We start from the raw sequence: 17,415 nt of genomic DNA, 5'->3' as shown, positions 1-17,415 counted from the left end.
AGCTAACCCTTGTTCTAAGAGAGCAGAAAAAGATAACTGAGCACGTATCTATACTACGTGAGAAAGTTGACCTAGCACACGAAACTCCTGCTACAATAGCCAGAGTCCATGTATCTTAGATCGAATTTCTCTGTTGTCTCCACTGCAGGGGGAGCGGAGAAACTCTCCATCAACTTCCCTTACTTCTCACCACTGCAAGGAGTACCAACGTGGATGGGGATGCCTCCAGTGCTGGATTTAATGCACCCCCCACTAGATACATTAAATCAAACCCTGGAAGATTGACCTCTGGTATGTCAATGTGGCCCTAAGGCCTGGTCTACACCGGGGAACAAAGTCATAGCTAGAATCGACGTATAAGGATCAACTTTGTTCCTTAGTGAAAACTGAGGCTTTTGAACTAGTACCAGGGTCAACGGCTGAGCCCAGACATATTGATTTTTACTGTGTCTTCACGGACACAGCAGAATTGAACTGTGGAGGATTGACTGCAGCGTGTCAAATGACAGGTGAGTATAGACGTACCCTAAGTGTGCACAACCCCATATCTGCTTCCACGGGACAGTGCCCACTCCCTAAAGCTATGTCAACACTGGGATGGTACATTGAAATAGCTTATTTCGACATAGCGAAATTGAAATAAGTTATTTCAACGTGTAGCATCCACACATCCTCCAGGGCGGGCGCTGTCCACGATCAACGTTGATGTAGGAAAGCGCTACATTGAAACGGGCCCCGCAAGGGAGCGTGTACACACAAAAGCAGCTCCGCTCCGAATAAGGGGGCTAGGAAAGCCTGCGGATAGGGTCATAGGTAGGACCAGCCCTTCTGCGGCTGCAGCAAGCCGCTCCCTTAAAGGGCCCCTCCCAGACACATTCAGCATGCACAGCACAAGGCCTGTAGAGCCGACAACAGGTTGCAGACCCCGTGCATGGAGCATGGACCCCCCAGCTGCAGCAGCAGCAGCAGCAGCAGCACAAGCCAGAAGCTCCCAGGGCCACATCCGAGGCAGGGGACGCCCTGCTCGGTGCTGCAGAGGAGGCTGCCCAGCACCTCCTGGAAGATGAGCTCCCCTCTTCAGGGGATGAAGGAGCCAGCCCCCGCCCGCCGGGCACACCACCAGCTATGGAGGTACCCCACCAGCATGGAGTGGTGGAAGCACCTGGTCCTTGAGCAGTGGAACGATGACCACTGGCTCCAGAATTTCTGGATGAGCCAGCAGACTCTCCTCGATCTCTACCAGTGGCTCACCCCTGCCCTGTGGCACCTGGACACCCCTACGCAGCATGCCCTCACCGTCGAGAAATGGATTGGCATCACAGTCTGGAAGCTGGCCACTCCAGACAACTACCGATCCATAGGAGAGCAATTCGGTGTGGGCAAGGCCACTGTCGGGGCCATCGTCATGGAGGTAAGGAGGCCCAGGAGGGGACCCCGGGGAGTGGAGGGGCCGGGGGAGGAAGGGCCTGGTGGAGGGAGGAGTCCGGGAGGGGGCTGGGGGAGGTGGAACTCTGGGGGGCAGGGGGGCACCCTACGGAAGGGAGAGCCCAGGGGGGTGGGGGGAAGCCCGGGGGGCAATCCAGAGGGAGGCGGGGACCCCGGGGGCAACTCGGCGGGGGGCGGTGCTCATGTCCTCCCCCCGCAGGTGGTCCGTGCGCCGAATGCTCTGCTGCTCCACAGCTCATGCGGCTTGGGGACTTGGATGCAGCCATCATGGGGTTTGCCAGCATGGGGTTCCTCAACTGCTTCAGGGCACTGGACAGGACCCACATCCCCATATGTGCCCCAGAGCACAGCGGAGGATGCTTCATGAACAGGAAGGGCTACCACTCGGTGGTCCTCCAGGCCATGGTGGGCAGCCAGGGCTGCTTCCAGGACATATATGTTGGCTGACCTGGCAGCACCCACAACACCCATGTTTTTAGGAACTCAGGCCTGTGCCGCCAGCTGGAGGTGGGGACCTACATCCCCCAGAGGGAGATCCCTTGGGGGACAACACCGTGCCCCTCTGCCTCGTGGCGGATGTGCCCTACATGGGTCACCTCAGCGCCAGCCAGGAGGGGTTCAACACGCGCCTGAACCATGCATGCCAGTTGGTCGAGCGGACTTTCGGCCGCCTCAAAGGCCGCTGGTGGTGCCTCCTCACCCACCTGGACACAGGGCTCCCCAACATCCCCCAGGTTGTGGGCGTGTGCTGCGCACTCCACAACATGGCGGAGAGCAAGGGGGAGGCCTTCGTGCAGGGCTGGGCTGTGGAGGCAGGCACGGCCTACCCGCAGCCACCCGCCACGCCGAGTCGCCAAGCCGACCATGAGGGGATCTGGGTCTGGGAGGCCCTGAGGGCCCATTTCAACCAGGCTGTGGGGTGAGTGCCGGCGGGGACATTCCAGTGGCCCACTCACAGCCCCCCTACCACCCACAACACACTACTGCCCCCACACCCACACTACTGCAACCTGAGAGCACACGACGACACGAGGCGCGCGAGCCTGTGGAGCAGCAGAGCGTTTGGCGCACAGACCACCTGCGGGGGGAGGACATGAACATTTTTGAAACCAACAAAAATGATGAATATTTTTTAACAGGGATGGGGGAACTATGTACATTGGAGGGGACAGCTACTAATGGGGCGGGACACGACAACTATGTACGAGGGGGTAACTATGTACAAAGGAGCAGGGCGTGGGTGGCCCAGTCCTTGGCCCTCTTCATACTGTCCAGTGCCCAGTGGGGGGGGGCGCGACCTACGCCTGGGCCAGAGGCCCTGTTGAGGCTGGGTGGGGGCCGGGAGGACTGGCAGGTATGGCCGGGCCAGCTCCTGAGCCCCGCGGTCCTTCTCGGCAGGCTCCAGGGCAGGTGGAGGGTGGATAGGAGGGACAGCGGCCGGAGCAGTGGGGGGCGACATCCACTTGGCGATCCGCTTGAAGGTCCTCATGAAGGACTCCCAGGCCTCCTGGCACCAGGCAAGCGCTCAATCCTGCAAGTGGAGCCGGCGCTCCTCCACTTGCAGGTGGCGCTCTGACACCTCCACCTGGTGCTGGAGGGTGGTGAGGAGCTGGGGGGTCAGTGGCTGCCTGTGGCTGGCTCTGGCGGTGGTGGGCTTGTCCCGGGATGGTCCCTGCTGCGTTCCCTGGCTGCCACGGCGTGACGTCCCGGGTGGGCTGTCTGGCATGACGGACGCGGCGCCCACGCTGTCGTGGCCCTCAGATGGTGCAGCTGTGGAAAAGAGTGGGGGATGAGCAAAGACAGCCATTAGTCTGGGCCCTGACCCATGGCCCATGCCCCCCACCCCTCTGCTGCTGGGTCCCCATCTCCTGTCTCCCAGGATGATGATGGGTGTGGTGTCCCCCCCTGTGAGTGACCCCCTTTGGAGGTTCTGCTCCCCCCTACCCCCAGGATGGGGCATGGCGATGTCCTGGAGGACAGGTACTCTAAGGCTCTGGGGGCTGTGCCACTGCTGTCCCGGGGCCATGGTCTGGCTGGGCCGTGCAGGGCTGGGGTCAGCTGGGTGTGTGGGGGGCCCTGGTCATCTCCCTTGCCCCCGCCCCTTGACCTGGGGCTGTGCACCTGGGGTACATACTTGACGGTCTGCTCCCATGGTTGGGGTACACCCATTGGGCAGATGCCCTGCTAGAGCTGTGAGCGGGAGGTCGATGATGAGGCCCCCGTCGCTGGAGCCCTCCTCCTCCTGCTCCGCTGTCCCAGAGGTGGACTACTCTAGGGGCCCCGGTGCAGGGCTGGCCTCCATCTCCAGGGCCCGCTGGGGCTTGTCAGCCGTGGTGTCAAGGGTCGCTCGGGGGGAGAATGTGTACCGGGGCCCAGGATCTCCCTGAGCTCCCTGTAAAAGGGGAAAGCGGAAGAGGGTGGCCCCAGACCAGCTGCTGTCCCAGGCCTGTGTGTAACCCTGCTGTAGCTCCTTGACTTTATTCCTGACATGGTCAGGAGTGCAGACAGGGTGACCCTGGGTGGCCAGACCCTGGGCCAGCCAGGTGAACGTGTCTGCGTTCGGCCGCTTGCTCCCTGTTACCTGGTGCCAGATCTCAGAGTCCGACCAGGAAGAGCCTTGCCGCCTCTTCCCCTCCTGGCTGGACGGCTGGGAGCCCTGGCTCCCCCGGGGGGTGTGCCCTGGGGCCACTCGGGGGGGCTGGCTGGCTGGCTGCCATGGGCGCTGAGTGGGGGATCAGGGCGTCTGTAGGGTGTGCAAGCTGTGTATGTGTCTGTGCTGCTGCTTGCACGCACTCAGCTTCCTGCCACAGGACTTCCAGTGTTGCGGTGCTTTAAAGGCTGCTCCACCCGGCGGTCACAGAGTCCCGCAGGGGCTGGATAGAGCGTCTCAATCCCTCAGCTGATGGCCGCCATGGAAGACCCGTCTACACACGCCCTGCTTCGACGATGGCCGCCGACATAGGGCACTTTTCCCACCTTCTGATGGGGATAGCAATTTCGACGTCTCACTGCCTAATGTCGATTTCAACTTTGAAGTAGCGCCTGGCGCGTGCAGACGCGACGCGCTATTTTGAAGTTGGGCCGGCTACTTCGAACAGCGGCTAATGTAGACGCAGCTTACGCAGGGGAACTGGAGATCATCCATTGCCCTGCCTCCCTCTGGGTGCGCCACTGAAAAGCCGAGGCAGAGGTCCCCCGGCCCCTCCAAGGCCATTATAGCGCTCTGTCCCGGGCAAGGGGCTGGACAACCCTGCTCAGTCACCGCCTCCCACCCAGCCGAGCGTAGGCAACGCCTGTGACGTAGATGACACTCACTGGAGCTGTGTCCAGCGGCAGCCCGCTAAGCGTACACTTGAGAACCCGCCCAAGTGCGCATGCGCAAAAGAGGGTTGGCAGGGGGGCAGTCGCTTTGCGCTTAAGAGGTTTAATTCCAGGCTCCTGATTGACTGATGTAATTTTCCGATGTCTAGTCTCCTTCGGTGATTGGATACTAGGAAACAACTCTGTGTGTTGGACTTTCCGGTTGGCTGCTAGAATATGGTTGTTTTGTCATGAGGATTGGTTCCTCTCCTTCCCTCCCAGCCCTGGCAGTGTTCCTGGCACACTCATTGGCTGCTGCTAGGCTATATCCCGAGCTGCCTCTGTGTCCGATTCGCTGATTGGCTGGTCCAACGGCTTTCCCTCCGGCGGCTGAGTGCGCTGAAAGCGCCTCCCCACCTCCATTGGCCGAGGTAATAAAGTTTTACCCGAAGAAAAGCAGCGGCTCTTCTCGCTCTCGCCCCCTCCCTCCGGGGCCGCTCGCTCCGCCCGGCCCCTCCCCTTCTGCCTCGAGTCCGCCTCGGGGCGGTTGTTTGTTTCTCGCCCAACTGCGCGCGCGCGCCACGAGCTCGAGCCGGAGCCTGCCGGCGGCTCCATCCTGCCCACCCCGCGCTTGCTGCCGCCAACCCCTGCGGGCACGGTAAGCGGCTCCGAGCCGCCCCGGAGCGGGGGTGGGGGGTGCGCTGAGGGAGCCGCTGCTCGCGGGGGTTGGGTGTCCCCGGGGTACAGACTCTCCCCCACCCGCTAGGCTGTGTAGCGCCCTTGGCCGCCGGCAATTAACGGGGCTGGCGTGGGGGGGGGGCAACGTCCGGGACTGCGCGTCCCCCCCCCCCCCCCCCCCGGCTCCTCCCTGTGCGCGGCGGTGAAGCGGCTGCGCAGGCCCCGGGCCGGAGAGCGGACTGCAAGTGCCCGGGCGGTGGGGCTCATGTCAGCTGCCGGCCCCGGGCCCGTCTGTCCGGCCCGGATCGTGGCGGAGCTGCTCCGGTTCCCGCCCGCTTCCCCAGCCCCCGGGGCGAGGGAGGCAGCCCGCTCTCGCCGCCGGAGCCCTTCGTGGCGGGGCTGAGGCCCCTTAGCGAAGCAGAGCCGCTCGAGAGGCTAGTGGTGCTGCCCCGCGCGCTCAGCCTCCAATAGACATTGCCCCCCCCACGCCCCATGTGTTCGGTAATGAAATTCATTAAAACGTGCTTAAAACAAGGGTTTTCGCAAACACGGTAGTCCTGTCACACCGGGGTGGGCGTGGGCGGAGGGCGACCCGGCACAGTAGTCCTGGGCCAACCTCTTTTCTAGCTTCCCCATCAGTCCCAGGAGGAAAAGCCTTATCACCGCCAGGGTGCTAGGAGACTTAGTCATGGTCTCTCGAGTGCTTTCACAAACTCTGGAATGAATTAACATAGGTGCAAAAAGTGTTCTTAATGCAGTCCCTGCAGTCCAGTCAATAGTGAATTTGGATTTTGACATTAAGGGGGTGATGGTGCAGTTTTTTAATTTGTGCATGGTGGGGTATGTCTGTTGATGGGGTGAGTATCAACAAAATATAAGAATGTACGAGTGCAGAACATGATTTAGCTGCATGTATAAACTAATGTGTTCAGCATCTGGTGGGGTTAACCTCAGTTTCTGAAATCCCTGAACCAGTATTTCTTTGTCTGCGCCTTAGTCTTGTGCAGCCCACGGTTCAACCCTTTGTTGAGATCTCTTATCAGCAGTGCTTCATTTTTCTCGCATAGAACAGTGTTCATCAACCTCTTTAACTGACCCCCTTTTAAAAAAAATAGAAGTATGACAGTACCTACAATTTTCAAAGACACTTTTTTTTCTATTATTGCAACACATTGGTTTAAACAACTTAATTGTAACATTATTTGAAAGAGATTGCCTATAGGCAGTAAACTTGCCATTGTACTTGTGATTGTGCAAAAAGGATGAATTAAAGAAAAAAACAAAATTAGTTCAAGTTTTTATTCATAGAAAAGGTTGAGAAACAGAGTTAATATACCCTCTGTAAGAGCTTTGTGCACTCCGAGGGGTACACATGCCCGTGTTTGAAAATCACTGTTATAGAAAGAGCCTTAGTTAAGACAGGGATTACGCCTTTCAAAATATCTTATATATTAGCTTTAGTATGTCTGTCTTTGACACCTCTCACTTCTAGTTGTGATTGGGGAAAAATTATGTGACTCATCTTTTTCTACTTTTAAATATTTTTTGCCTAATAAAACTAATTTTAAAGTATTTGCATTTGATAGAGCTGAACAGATTAAATACAGTTTTATTTATTAATTCAACAGATGCAGTTTATGTTGCTTTTTAGTCGTCAGGGAAAGCTGAGACTTCAGAAGTGGTATGTCCCATTGTCTGACAAAGAGAAGAAGAAAATAACAAGGGAACTAGTTCAGACAGTGCTTGCCCGTAAACCGAAAATGTGCAGCTTCCTGGAGTGGAGAGACCTCAAGATTGTCTACAAAAGGTGGTTCTGCCTCACTAAGCTTGTAATTGTCAGACAATAATAATAATAATCATAATAAAAAAAAATGTAAAATGTTTTCTTCCTTACTATGAAACTCGGCTAGTTTTCTTAAATCTAATGTGATAACCTGTTAGGAAGCATTCATGTGTAAAGAGCCATTCATGCATTTAGAAATGTGTGGACGAACAGATTATTTTTCTTAAACTTGAGGAGGAATGATTCTTTCTGGTTCTGTGTTCAGCTTTCTAAATAAAACAGTGCATACAAATGTGAAAAGCAGTGCATGATTATATATGACTGACTAAATTCTGTAAACGTGTTTATTTCCAGCAGAGGATAACTTCATAAATTGGTTACAAGCAGCGGTCCCTGTAAGATGAATGCTTGGGCAGCTGCTTAGGAAAGATTGAGGTGCTGTACAGCTAATTAGCACTGTGTCTATAGCCAGCAGTATGTGTTTCTATTGGTGGTGCACATCCACACATGCCTTGGTGCATATAACAAAGTTTATTCTACCATAATGGAAAAATTAGAGGGAACACTGTTACAAGTATAATTCGGTTTCAAATGCCATATATGAATAGATTTTTGCTATTACTGCAAAAAGCATTCTTTCACTTTGAGAAATCAAGATCAGTTGTCCATGAGTGAAAATACTGTGATTTTCTTAGTCTGATATCTCCCTTTGCACCTGTTTCCATGCAAAATGCCAAGGTTGTACAGCTGGAATGTTTTGATTTTGCTGACCTTTTGAATGTAATACAAAACAGCTGTGAAATTGATTTTTCTTCACAAATTACTGTAATTGACATTTCAATGAGGTTAAGGAAATAAATGCGTTCTGCTAAAAGCTAATTTTACAAAAGGAGTTTCAGCCTGTCAGTTTTAATACTTAAATATGGAATCAGGGCATTTGTTAGAGGTTTGGGGTTTTTTAGTGTGTCCTGTAATTTCCTCTTAGATTTCTAAATAAAATATCTTGCCTTACTGTTCTTGACTTCTTTCTGTTAGTGAAAGAACGGAATGGAACAGAAATTATGTAATGTTGATTTACTGCAGCAAATAGCATAGCTCAATTCAAGAAGAAATTAAACACTTATGCCATTATCTTGCCTGTGCTTAGAATTGTATATACTTTTATTCATATCAGTACTACCATTGATAGTCTAATCATGTGAGTAAATGTGTGTTTATGTTTGCGGGATCAGTGCCTCAGCATGAAAGAAGCTACTGTATAATGTGAAGGTTATGCATACGTGAGTTTTCCTTTCATGCATTGCTACCTGGCCATAAATGCATCCGTTGAGTCCTATAACCTGATAGCAAAGGTATGCCGCATTCAGGTTACATCTACACTTGCATTCCTCTTTCTAAAGAAATTCCTCTTCCTCTTCCTATTTTTTTTCAGGAAGAAGGGTTTTTTCAAAGATGGGGTTTATTTTCGAAAGAGCTCTGTCTACACTGCTTTTTTTTCCCTTTTGAAAGAATCTCTTCCGGAAAGAGATTATGCAAATGAAGCATGATGTATGTAAATCAGCACCTCATTTGCATTTTCAGTTTCCTTTATTTACATTCCTCTTTCGAACGAGGAATGCAAGTGTAGACGTAGCTCCAGTGTAAGCACTTGTTTCATTTTCTTCATCAACTGGTGTGGTCAACTTGAGAAACTTTTTAAAAAAAATGCATTGTAGGTTTTTTTTGAACAGGTAAGTTATTTGTTGGAGAAATAATTTCATCTTTTATTTGTTTTATTTCCTAGTTTTTTCTTCAATTGTATAGTCAGGGTCTTCACTCAGCTGAAAAAATACCACCAAGAGGACTGAATGGAAGAAGTGATAAATAAAAAAAACAGTCTAAGTGTTAATGCTTTTGGGCTTAGAGAAGGTACTTTGTTCCAAAGATAATGATGAAACCCAAAAAGAGTGGGAGCAGGTTCTAGTGGCCCAAGAGCAGCCTTCAGAGAAAACAGTCCTTAATTTAGTGAGCTTTTATAGTCTTCATCCTAAACAATCAATTTTAATTGTTTTGCTTATGTACTCATGAAGCAAGATTATCTTACTGGTTGATATTTAAAATAGGTTAGTTTGCAACTAAATTTGCTGCTGGTTTTTGCAAAGTAAGAGGAAACAATGGTTGTACACATTCACACAAGCAGTTGTCTGAATAAATGTAAATTAAGTCATATGCTTATTTTTTCATTTGACACAGGTTGAACCTGTCTAGTCCAGCACCCTCGGGACCTGAACAATGCTGAACAAGAAAACTTGCCAGATCATGGGAGGTTAATATTGTCTAGCAGCATTACCAATGCTTCCACTGCTTACTGGGTTCTTAGAAGATATTTAAGGGTAAATTACAGCTAAATAATAGCACAGAATGCTGAGAGCCAGGACTAGTGAGTGTAAACGATCTTTATGGGATCCTGGGAAACTTGGCCACGTTTGTGATAAATGGTTGTCGGTCAAATAAAATCGTGCCGGATGATAGATGTTGCTGGATAAGAGTGTGCCAGACTAGAGAGATTCAACCTGTATTGTGTTAGTAAACAGTGAATAATGTATTTCTTTATATTTGAGCTGTGGCTAGGAACTCATATGGAAGTAAAATGCAAATAAAATTAGTTTTTAATATATTAAAATGAACTATCTTGGATGCATATCAAAAAGTTAATCAAAACATGCTTCTTAAATTAATCCAAGCTAACTGATTTGTTAAACTGCAGTTGAACTGACAGTTTCTGGTCACAGTGTCCTTCATTATTTTAGAACTAGCAAGTTTCATCCTCACACTTATTTTTTTATTCACAGTTTAGAAGAGAGAACAGACTTTCATCTTTTTTCAACTTTCTGTTGTTTTTTAACTTTGAATTAACTAATCATTGAACTAAACTAGTGAAATATTCTAAAATGAAGAAATTATTCTTTCTGCACCTGCAGAAGAAGCTACTTTTGCTACAAGCTGAGTTACTACTTCAACAAATTCTGGTTCCAGGTGTATAGCCAGCAACTCCTGCTTGTTCAGTGGAATGATTTTTCTTTAAAACTTTGTCAGTAGTAAATACGTAATATTTATTTTTTTTCTTTAAGTGACTTGAACAGATTAGAGGAACTTTAACGTGGATTGTCATAAGTTCAAATTTAATTTTAAAGTGTTTAAATGGGAAAATATGACTTATTTTTGTCAGTTTTTATGTATTGTTATGGAGAATTTTCTAGGAAATTTTGCGCTTGAAGTGATTATAAATGCTTGAAAATAGTCCATGGCCTCATTAACATCTTTTGGGTGTGAGATGGTACAAATTCAGAAACAAGTTAGCTAAGGTTATAGTTTGTGCCATATATCACCTTACATATCCAGTGTACACACAAGTAAAGCTGCAATGCTTTAACCAAGACTGTAGCCCTTCATCATGATTTGTGTTGGCAAGACATTCTCTAAATGAAATGTTTTAAAATGGAAATATTAGAGTATATTTTCTTGTATTTCAATGAGAAAAAACATAGAAATAAACTCTTGCATGCTCCTCTCTTCGGAGGCCCACTCTAGAATTGACAGGTTTAAGTTGCCCATGTTAGGGCACTTTTTTCGGTATTTTTCAATCTGAGCTAGGACAACGAATATGATTGCTTTAGTATTGGGGCCTCGTGAGAGCATGTACCTTTGTTTAATTCTTCCGAAGATTGCAGATGTGGCTTGTGCAATTGTGACTGAATCTGGTATAGGTGATTTTTCATGGCCTAGATATTAGTCTGTTTCTTTTCAAGAGGTCATGTTTGTTCCTGTTGTGATTGTTTGATTATTGCTATATGTTTTGAACGACAGTGCTCACTTCCTAGCCAGCATATAGTATTAAAGGTACCTTTGACCCCAGGTTGTGTTGAGTCGCAACTTAGAAGCTTTGGTACTTAAATATATTTGAAATTTCCACTCCAAAATGCATACGGTAGAATTTGAAAATGCATTCTAGTTGAATTCTTGCTTTAATGTAATTTAAAAAAACCACAGAGTTTCAAATTATATTTGCCTTTAGTATGGTTATGAAGGGCAAACTGTGTAGTCTTCTGAAAAAGAGAGGTGTAGGCTATGTAGTCTTTGATATTGAGCTGAATAGTAATGTGATGTATTAAAATGGACTCAGAAAAGCTTAGGTTTAGTTTTAAAATCTCTTGGTTATGAACACCAATATAACTAGATATTACGAAGTGAGCACATTTTTTTTTAAGTGACACATACACTCTTTTGTCTGAAACAGGTAAAATTGTTTAGGTTATATTTGCGTTCTGTCCTTCATTTAAAATTAAAGTTTGCTATTGTCATGGGATTCAATTTATCCTTAATCATAAGAAGGGAAACAATTTAGCTGAACATAGCAATGCTCAGCTGACATTAAAATGAATGTGGAGAAAGTCATGTGCTTTGAGTAACAGAATAGAGGTATTCAGGCAGATTTGCTTTGATTACTAGGAATTAGAATAAGCTTCAAGCTAATGTGCTAAAAGAGCACACAGGTATTTTTTGTCTTTCTGGGCTGAAATTTAAATCTTGATGTTTTATTTCTAATTTAGGTTATCAAATCTTATATATTGGCTGCTTTTGAATTATTTTAAAAACCAAATAATAGAAAGTGATTTTTTTTTTTTTTTACAACAGTGTACACAAGATTATTTTTTTGTAATGCATTAAACCATCTTATGGAGTTACTCTTAGTAATCTAGTTGCCATGTTTCTATTTCTGTTGAATTAAGTTGATAGAGAACTGAAACAGACTTGAAAAAGCCTTTTCAATTTTTTAACTATTTCCATTTAACCTGAGAGAAGGCAGCAGTTAAAAAGGCCATAGAACTTGAAGTATTATTTGTAGGGATGTTAAAATGGCTAACTAGTTAAATAAGTGTTTAATCTTTCTGACTTGGGTCCTACCACTCATCTTACCACCTGCTTGTGCTGTGCTCATGGGGTCCCACTGGCCATCCTGCTGGCTCCTCTGCAGCCGGGGCTGTTTTGGCCATTGCTGGAGTTCCCTGGCAATGTATGGTTAAATGGTAAACTTGTCAGTAAACTTCATGTTTTCTGGTTAACATCCCTAATTGTCTGATCCATAGAGGAGGTCCCTCCCAGTTCTTTTTTTTAGGAACAGCAGCCATGCTGTGTGGGCTAGTTTGCAGTGCTACTGCCTCTAGTTTGCTACTTGTGAAGATATGCAGATCTGAATTTCCAGGAGTGATGATAATCTGGCATCTTCGAGAGCACTGATTTGACTGACATGAGGGTCAGTGTTCCCTGTAAGCTTGTGCAACTGCTCAGAAGAAATTCCAGTGCTGCCCAGCGGACTAACAGCACACCCACACTAGGTTAAGGTTTCTCCAGATGGTGCACATACACTTTGGTGCACAGAACAAAATTTATTCTGCACCTGCGTGGAAAAAGTCTGCATATGGATGGAAACAATTAGAAGGAACATTGATTGGTGCTGGTGGTTTTATACTAACCTTACAATAATTTTGTTGTAGATATGCAAGCCTTTACTTCTGCTGTGCTATTGAAGATCAGGACAATGAACTGATCACCCTGGAAATAATTCATCGTTATGTAGAACTACTTGACAAGTATTTTGGCAGTGTAAGTTAGTGGCTCTGATTTTGATTTTAGTTCTTTACAAAACTCCACTGTGTGTTAATATATTAAGTACATTTATTCAGTGTACAAAAATGTTTAAAAGTGATACGTTTGTGGTTAGACATGAATATGGAAAATCTTACCTTGCCAGACTAACTTGATAACTAACTTACCTTCACAACACCCTTGTCAGGTTAGAAGCTAGTTGCATGCCTGTTGCCTTCTCCTCCCAGGCTCCTTCCCCAGTCTGCTTTCCTTCAGCTTCAATTTCAGGGATGTTTTTTCTCAGGCTCCTGCAGCCCAAGGTTAGAGCATACTCTGCAGATAGAATCATAGTTAGCTGTGACACTCAAGCAAGACTCTTCTAGTAGATGTGAACTGTGTTTTTTCAGATGCTTGTGATTTGACCAAGTTGTGTAGATTCTTACAGGGAGAGTGAAAGGCCCAAAAAAGGCCTCGCTCTGCCAGATTTCCAGTACCTGTTTGAAAGCATAGAGTACCAGAGCTGCTTATCAGAAGGGTCACAGAATTTTTTAATATGGGCAAGATATATGTCTCACTAGTTTCATTCTCAGAAATGTCTGAACCATTTGGCTGAATTATTTCACACAAAAAAAAAAATCAGCCTTTTAGCCAGTTAGTTTTGCTAAACTATGAAGAATTTAATGGGGGTAACTGTTGAACAACTTTAATAAGACCATGCTACCTTCCCCATCATAACATGTACTATGGTATTTTTCAGGTGTGTGAACTAGATATCATCTTCAATTTTGAAAAGGCTTATTTTATTCTGGATGAGTTTCTGTTGGGAGGGGAAGTTCAGGAAACCTCCAAGAAAAACGTTCTCAAAGCCATTGAGCAGGCAGACCTGTTACAGGAGGTAAGCAATTGGTTCCTCTCCTGCCTAAGCACCATCTGCTGTGCTCCAGCTAAGGAAGGCTCTCACTTTTCTAATGTGGTAGAAAGTACTTTTTAGCATGCTTAGCATGTAATCTCCATTAAGTTTTCTTGTGTGTGCAGTATATGGCTACCATATTTTTCTGTTTATTCCTTTTACTTTGTATTCAGTGCACACGTATGTAACCTACTGAATGGTTTGCTTCTTTTTAAAACTTTAGTTTGAGATTGTCTTGGTGGTGTATGTGATTTGCTAGAATTGCAAGCTGCTGTTTTTGTGCTTATACCTAATATTTACAGTTGCTCTTTTTAATGTCTGTATCCTTTCCTTAGATTTGTCTTTATTTCTCTTTAATCATCTTGATAATTGCCATTAGTTTTTTGTCATATCTGATGCGTGTCTGCTTCTTTACTGTTTCATTGCTCATATCCAGAAGTTAGATTCTCTTCTTTGAGGCTCATTCAGGTATAGTTAATGTTAACTATTCTAAAATTGTAGACATTTAGCTGTCTTAAATTTGTAGCAATTAACTTTAAAGTAGAAATGCATTATAAAGATAGAATATTAGTCATTAGTCATAGAAATATGTAGAATTAAGTAGAAAAGGCATTCAAAACTTCATCTATTATTTAGTTATTGAAATAAAATGTTTCCACTGGTCATGTCTGGCTTTGGACAATTGTTAGAGTATGAACTGAGATCTTAAATTCAGAGCTTGGAAAGCAATTGCTATTTTAATTGTACTGCAGAATCCCTAGTAATAACGTAATGTTTTAAAGAACCCCCTCCTGTTTCTACCAGCCCCTTTGTATTCTATTATTTACTAACTATGGTCTCAAGATAACAACACTGAACTAGCACTTCAGATCCTGCCAGTGGTGCCTAGTAAAACCTCGGGAAAGTCTGTGTGCCCGTTTGTGGCTGGGTCATACAAGTTGCCCATCTAACATGCATGTTATAGTTTGAGGTTTGTACAGTAAAAGCCCTCTTATCTGGCATTTCATCATCTGGCGGGCTCAACAAACTGGCATTTTTAATGCATGCCGAAAGTCCAGTATATAGTGTGGTTGGTGTGAGGCTGACCGTGGGATGAGGTGAGAGGGGCACGGGCTCCGTGGTGCTGTGTGGGGGAGTTTGGGTCCAGGTTGGTTCGTGGGAGGGACTTGAGGTGCTCAATAGTGAGGAGCCACTGGAAGTGAGTATCCCACCCTTGCTGTTGCTGGCAGAGTTGTGGTTGGATAGCTCTGCAAGCACACTTGCCTCCTTTCCTCTCCCCTCGGAATTCTGATTCCATAATTCCCAGTTAATTGGCCAGGAATTGCTGCAAGGGGGACCTGCAAAGATGGCCCCTGCAGATAGAGAGGTAGCATGCCTCATCTGACTGTGCCTCTTCCAGGAGCAATGGGGATGGGGAGCTGCTTTCGGGGGCTCTCAGAGGTGAGTGCCCTCCCCATCCAGCACTCCAAGTCCTTCACATCCCTAAACTCCCTGTTGGACCCAAGCCCTGTACCAGATCCTATGCTCCCTCCCCTGTACTCCCTGTCCCCCACACTCTAACCCCCACTTTACATAACTGGTATTTTTAATTTACTGGCACCCCCCTGTTCCTCAATATGTTGACTTAAAGGGCTTTTACTCTATCTTTGCTGCTTTTGAAGCTTATTTTACATTGTGGGGTGAAAATTTAATTGAGGATTTTGGTCACCATTTGATAGATTAATGCCAGTTTAATTCAAAATTGCACATAGGCCGCTCTTTTTGCCTTCAGTGGAAGTTCAGTTTAAGAAAGGACTTCAGGATTTTAAAGAAGGTTAACACAAAATTATATTTTTCAGTGTAGGATCTTTGCTTTCATGTGTGCTGATGCAAAGTGAGTCCAAAGATTGACAATGAATAGTATTGAATAGTATTGAAATGTGGAATTCATGTGCCACTGTAAGCAAATCTTTTTATTTTGGTGATTGTCTGTTTCACTAGTTCAGAAAATCCATAAGAATGAAATAAATACTTCATTTCTACCAATCCCAAGTTTTTTAAACATCCAGATACTTTTTCTCACTAGATCTACTCCTCATATACACAATATATCTAAGCCCTAAGTAGATTACTTGATATAATCATTTAAACCCCCCACTATTTTAGTATGTTAACCGTAATAAATTTAACGTGTATAATTAGTGTTTCTGAAGCATTTTGAAGATAAGTAGCTGTTCAGAAATGTTTATCACATAAAGGATCATCATTTTAGAGGTCGTAAGTGGTTTTTCGAATAAAGGATTCTTTAATGGGAGGAAGCAATTGCTGTTATGAATGATATTGAAAGGAAAACAGACACGAGTTGTTTGAAGAGTGAATTGGTCCCTTATAGGCTTGTCCATTTAGTGTTCCCCTGCAGTTTTCCAGAAAATGCATTCTATTGTGGACCAGTGTTTGGAGTATCCTGTGCATAAACTCTCCATACTGTTATAGTCACCTGAACACTCAGATTGTTTATTCTTAAAACATTGCAGCTGTACCTTTGCAGTGTTTCAGCGATGACATGAGAGCTTCTTCTGTCAGCACAGGTACTCAACTTCTATGAGAGATGATAGTGGTTCATGGGAGAATTTGGCCATTCACTTATCACTGTCTATATGTAAGTGCATAGCACAGAGGTATGAATTTTTCACGCTCAAGAGTGACCTAGTTATAGCAGCAAAACAAAAGAAGCAGAAACGTAGCATTTTGAAGACTAACAAAATGATTTATTCGGTGATGAGCTTTTGTGGGTCTGTCCCATGAAAGCTCATCACCGAATAAATCATTTTGTTGGTCTTTAAAGTGCTGCATTTCTGCTGCTTTGTTTTGTTGGAGTACAGACTAACACAGCTACCTCTTCGTTATTAGTTATAGCAGCTTAATTTACTCATGTAAACCAGCCCTCACTTCTGTCAGCCCTCATCTCAGTGATGTACTGTTTTTGCAGAATAACATGTTTCATGTGTAGTGATGCTCATTTTTCCTTAGTGTTCTTAGCTTCCTCCATGTTAACAGTATTTTGAGTGTGTTTGCATTTGGTGCTGTCCACTAAAGTTGTCACTGAACCACAGCTTACCCTCATGTTTAAAAAAGCAGCAATCTTGACAGTAGTTTGATGCACATATTTGTAGGAACTAGGCATCTGAGTACTGCTGTGTTCCTTCTGTGTGTCTGAGTGAGGGGGAAGATGTCCATTTCTATTTGAGAAGAATACATTTTTGTCATATTATGGAACTTGGAAGTTACTTATTTCAGGTCTTGATGTAATATTAACTGTGGTATATTGTAATTATATTTACAGAGCTGGTTCTTTGAGTGCTTGCTCATATCTATTTGAGTTAGATGTTCGTGTGTGCGTGACTGTTGGACAGTTTTTTTTCTTGCAACTACCAGCCAGGTCAGCTGGGAGCCCCCTGGAGTGGCACCTGTGTGGAACCGATATATGACCCAACTGACCTGACACCTCCTCAGGTCCTTTCTCAGCCTCTCATGAGAATGTTAGTGTTGTGGCTTGAGTACCCTGTTGCTACTCCACAGCACACTCTTTCTTGTTTAAATAAGTTGTACATAGCTGTATTTAGCATAACTGTTGTTTTCAGTTCAGTTCGTGTTTTATGTAGTGGTCAGGTATGGAAGGTCTTGCTCTCTCTCT

The 17,415-nt window shown here is 45.9% G+C and overlaps 1 protein-coding gene across 5 annotated transcripts in view; it reads left to right on the top strand.

The window, feature by feature from the left end:
• Window positions 1-5,124: 5,124 nt before the first annotated feature.
• Window positions 5,125-17,415, top strand: part of AP1S2 (adaptor related protein complex 1 subunit sigma 2) — a 51,321-nt gene continuing 39,030 nt past the window's right edge. For 2 of the 5 annotated variants that reach the window (XM_074993501.1, XM_074993518.1), the window contains exons 1-4: window positions 5,211-5,404; window positions 7,053-7,231; window positions 12,742-12,850; window positions 13,590-13,727. In XM_074993501.1, the coding sequence (XP_074849602.1) occupies window positions 7,053-7,231; window positions 12,742-12,850; window positions 13,590-13,727 (426 nt within the window). In that variant the 5' untranslated portion in view covers window positions 5,211-5,404. Of the gene's footprint in view, window positions 5,178-5,208; window positions 5,405-7,052; window positions 7,232-12,741; window positions 12,851-13,589; window positions 13,728-17,415 lie in introns of those variants that run through there. The other 3 variants (XM_074993508.1, XM_074993533.1, XM_074993525.1) reach the window with 3 other exon arrangements.

Source organism: Carettochelys insculpta, chromosome 1 (assembly GCF_033958435.1).
Source record: "Carettochelys insculpta isolate YL-2023 chromosome 1, ASM3395843v1, whole genome shotgun sequence".
Taxonomy (NCBI): Eukaryota; Metazoa; Chordata; order Testudines; family Carettochelyidae; genus Carettochelys; species Carettochelys insculpta.
The sequence above is the reverse complement of the archived record's forward strand: the minus strand, read 5'-3'. Positions and strand labels throughout refer to the sequence as shown.